This window comes from Pelodiscus sinensis, chromosome 1, assembly GCF_052426305.1.
Source record: "Pelodiscus sinensis isolate ZL-2025 chromosome 1, ASM5242630v1, whole genome shotgun sequence".
Classification (NCBI taxonomy): Eukaryota; Metazoa; Chordata; order Testudines; family Trionychidae; genus Pelodiscus; species Pelodiscus sinensis.
In genome coordinates this window covers 358,540,551-358,544,299 of record NC_143052.1, presented here as the reverse complement: position 1 = coordinate 358,544,299, position 3,749 = coordinate 358,540,551, and the positions used below count along the sequence as shown (strand labels likewise).

At 47.5% G+C, this 3,749-nt stretch overlaps 1 protein-coding gene across 1 annotated transcript; it reads left to right on the top strand.

The window, feature by feature from the left end:
- The first annotated feature begins 277 nt into the window (after positions 1–277).
- Positions 278–921, top strand: LOC149526131 (olfactory receptor 52M1-like). The gene is made up of 2 exons (XM_089774920.1): positions 278–690; positions 822–921. The coding sequence occupies exons 1-2, from the start codon at positions 278–280 to the stop codon at positions 919–921; spliced, it is 513 nt and encodes a 170-aa protein (XP_089631046.1).
- Positions 922–3,749: the final 2,828 nt, after the last annotated feature.

Sequence of the window (3,749 nt, the reverse complement as noted above, 5' to 3'; positions counted from 1 at the left end):
GGACTGTCGGTGATGGCCAGTGGTGTTCTGTTGCTTTCTTTGTTGGGCTTGTTTTAAAGTAGGAGACTTCTGGGTACAAGTCTGGATTTGTCGATCTCTTTCCTCACTTCCTCGGGCATTTTTTGGTCGGGTGACCAATCTGCTTCTCCCATAAGAATAGCCTCCATTTGTGCATGTCGTGTGTCATACTAACATTGTCTCTCTACCCAGGAATTTTTCCTGTGACCATCACCCTAGATCCTGGGCCCATGCATCCACTCAGGGGATAGTATGATACATGCAGGAGACACGGTTCTGCCTCAGAGATCTGCACCTCCTCTCCTCCATGTCAGATACCAACAGAACCCACTTCACCAACCCCTCAACCTTCATCCTGCTGGGCATCCCTGGATTGGAGCCGTTCTATGTCGGGATCTCCATCCCCTTCGGAGCTATATACGCCATAGCTGTCCTGGGGAACATCACCATCTTACACATCGTGAAAACAGAACTGAGCCTCCATGAGCCCATGTACTATTTCCTCTGCATGCTGGCTGTCAGTGACCTGGTCCTTCACACCTCCATCCTGCCCAAATCGCTGAGCATCTTCTGGTTCAATTCCAGGGAGATCGATTTCAGTGCTTGCTTCACCCAGATGTACTTGGTGCTCTGCTTCTCAGTGATAGAGACTGGGATCTTCGTGGCCATGGCGTTGGATCGCTACGTGGCCATCTGCCATCCCCTGAGACATTCCACCATTCTGACAAGCCCCATTGTGGCCAAGATTGGCCTGGCCGTGGTGCTGCGCGGTGCCGTAATCACCCTGCCCTTTCTCATCTTAGCAAGGCAGTGGCCATATTGCAGAACCAACCTCATCCCTCAGCCATTCTGTGCTCATATCGCCGTGGTGAGTCTGGCCTGCGGCGACACCCGCGCCAGTAGCGACTACGGTCTCTTTGTGCTGTTCTGTGTAAATGGTCTGGACGTGACTTTCATTGTCATTTCCTACACCCAGATCCTCAGGGCCATCTTCCGCCTCCCCACCAAAGACGCCCGGCTCAAGACTTTTGGGACCTGCGGCTCCCACCTCTGCGCTATTGTGGCCTTTTACATCCCAGGTCTTTTCCTCTCCCTCTTGCAACGTTTTGCACAGAACATGCCTGTGCATTTCCACATCCTCTTTGCCAATCTGTGTCTCTTGACACCCTCCATGCTGAACCCCATAATCTTTGGGGTGAGGACCAAACAGGTCTGGGAAAGACTCTTTCGGCTCTTTTGCCATAAAGAGGCCTAAAGTTTGGTCCTGGAGCTCAGGAGAGGGGTGGGAATGAAAAAAATGGAACCGCTCCAATACAGTTTATTCCATTTCTGCTACAACTTTAGAAATGTTTTACGTATTTGATTATTTTCACAATTTCATCTTTCTTTCTTTCTTTCTTTCTTTCTTTCTTTCTTTCTTTCTTTCTTTCTTTCTTTCTTTCTTTCTTTCTTTCTTTCTTTCTTTCTTTCTTTAACATCCAAGGAAGTGAGTAATACCTCATGAAAGCTTGTGCTCTTACACCCTAATAAATTGCAACAATTGCTTGGCTACCCTCTGAAGCGCGTAATAAATTGCTTATTCTTTAAAATGCCACCAGACTCCTTACTGTGTTTTCGGAAAGTGACTAACACGTCTACCTCTGACACATGCTGTGGGGAGTTCCCCATTCACGTGGTTGTTCACAATCTGAGACTGGGAAAAAAGGAAATGTGGCAGCAGGAACACCCCAGCTGGAGCAGAACTCAGAGGAAAGCCCGAGCTGGCATAGATAGCAGCTCATTCTCCTGCTCTTCTGCAATAGGGGCCCAAAGAAAGGCAATGCTCACATACCCTAAGGACAAGGATCTAGACCTGATCTAGAAGTACCTCAGTTTTGGTCTCCCAGTCTCTCAAAAGCAAATCACAGAGAGCAAGGGGATTTCTGTGACTCTCTGAATGGAGGATGCTGCTGTATGAGGAGAGCCTGAAAAGTCTGGGACTGTTAGATTGAGAGAAGAGATAAGGAAGAGAGAGAGGAGAGCAAAATACAGCCTGGAATTGATCATAGGAACGGTCAGACTGGGTCAGATGAAAGATCTTCTAAACCAGTGTCCTGTCTGCCCACAGTGGACAATGCCAGGTACCCTAGAGGGAATGGACAGAACAGGGATCATCATGTGATCCCTCCACTATCAGCCATTCCCAGCCTGACACACAGAGGCTGTGGGCACCATTTCTACCCATCCTGGCTAATAGCCATTGATGGACCTAACCTCCTTGAATTTATCAGTTCTTTTTTGAACCCTGTTAAAGTCCTGGTCTTCACAACATCCTCCAGAGTGAGAGAGAACAGTCCCCAGCTAGTAATGTTTATAGATACTTACTCCTTTAAAATAGCTAATTACCCAAAGGCGAGGCAAATCATCAGGAAAAATGTTCGGAAGGGAAAATATAGACAGAAAAATGGGAATGAAAACTGGGAATTCTTTTAGAAGCCATTATTAGATACCTAAAAGCACAAGATTCCACACTGAAGAGAGGGGACAGCTTTGGGCTATGTCTAGACTGCAGGGTTTTTTCGAAAAAAGTAGCCTTTTTTTAAAAAAATACACCTGAGTCTGGACTACAGCCATGTTCTTTCAAAATTAAATTGAAAGAACGCGGCTTTTCTTTCGACGGCGGTACTCCTCATTTCACAAGGATTAACGCCTTTTTTCAAAAGTGCGCTTTCGAAAAAAGGCGCTATGTAATGCAATCTGTGCTTTTTCGAAAGAGAGCATCCAGACTGCCTGGGTGCTCTCTTTCGAAAAAGCAGCTTTCTTTTTTGAAAGTACTGACTGTAGTCTAGATGCTCTTTTTCAAAAGAAGCTTTTTTGAAAGTATCTTTCGAAAAAACCTCTTTCAAAAGAGGCTTGCAGTCTAGACGTAGCCTTGGAGAAAAGCCTCCTTAAGTGGCAGAATGAAGACAGCCACTTGGAGGAACAACACTATGAAAGAAATGGGGAAAAGGGAAATTGGAAAATAATATGTATTAGAAATCATGAAAATGGATAAGAGACGTTGAAGACATTGGGGAAACATCCATGCTTGTCAGTGCTAAGGTTAATAAAACTAGATATTATCAAGTCTCACAGGGGTTACCATGTTAGTCTGTAACTTTAAAAAATGGGTTGTCATTTGGCACTGTTGCAGCAAATGCTCCTCTCTGGTTCGGCGGCTGATAAATAGCTTTATTGATCAATAAGGCACAAAGTGAGCCAAACGTGGTCCCAGCAGTGCCGGGCCCAGTAAGGCTGCTCAACCCAATCAATCCTAGTATCCCAGCAGAGCCGGGCCCCAGCTCAGGGCAGGGCAACACATAGCCCAGTCACTCAGGCCTCTGCTCAGGAGCAGTGACTGCGAAGAGGCCCAGGCCCTTGACCAGGGCAGGGCAATGAGCTGCTAGAAGGCTCAGGCTGGGTTCCAGGCTGAGCCTCAGTGAATAAGCCCAGGCCCTAGTTCTGGGTTTGGCAACAAGCAGAAGCAGTTCAGGGAGGTCAGGCTGAGCGACAGTTCTCAGGCCCAGGCCCTGCTTAGGGCGGCCAGTCGGCAGTCTGTGGGGTCAGGCCTGTGCTCAGGCTGGGTGGCTGTTGGGTCTCCTGGCTCAGACAGAGAGCTGACAAGTGCAGGGTTTGTATGGAAGGGTACAGCTTGCTCAGGAAGGATAGACAGGGGGAAAAGGGAGGAGGTGTTGCATTATACGTTAAAAATG

Excerpts from the sequence above, each read along its gene's own strand:
- LOC149526131 (XM_089774920.1), top strand. The coding sequence starts at position 278 with ATGCAGGAGACACGGTTCTGCCTCAGAGATCTGCACCTCCTCTCCTCC. Across the intron at positions 691-821 it reads GGGATCTTCGTGGCCATGGC|CAAGGCAGTGGCCATATTGC; the intron begins GTTGGATCGCTA and ends TTCTCATCTTAG.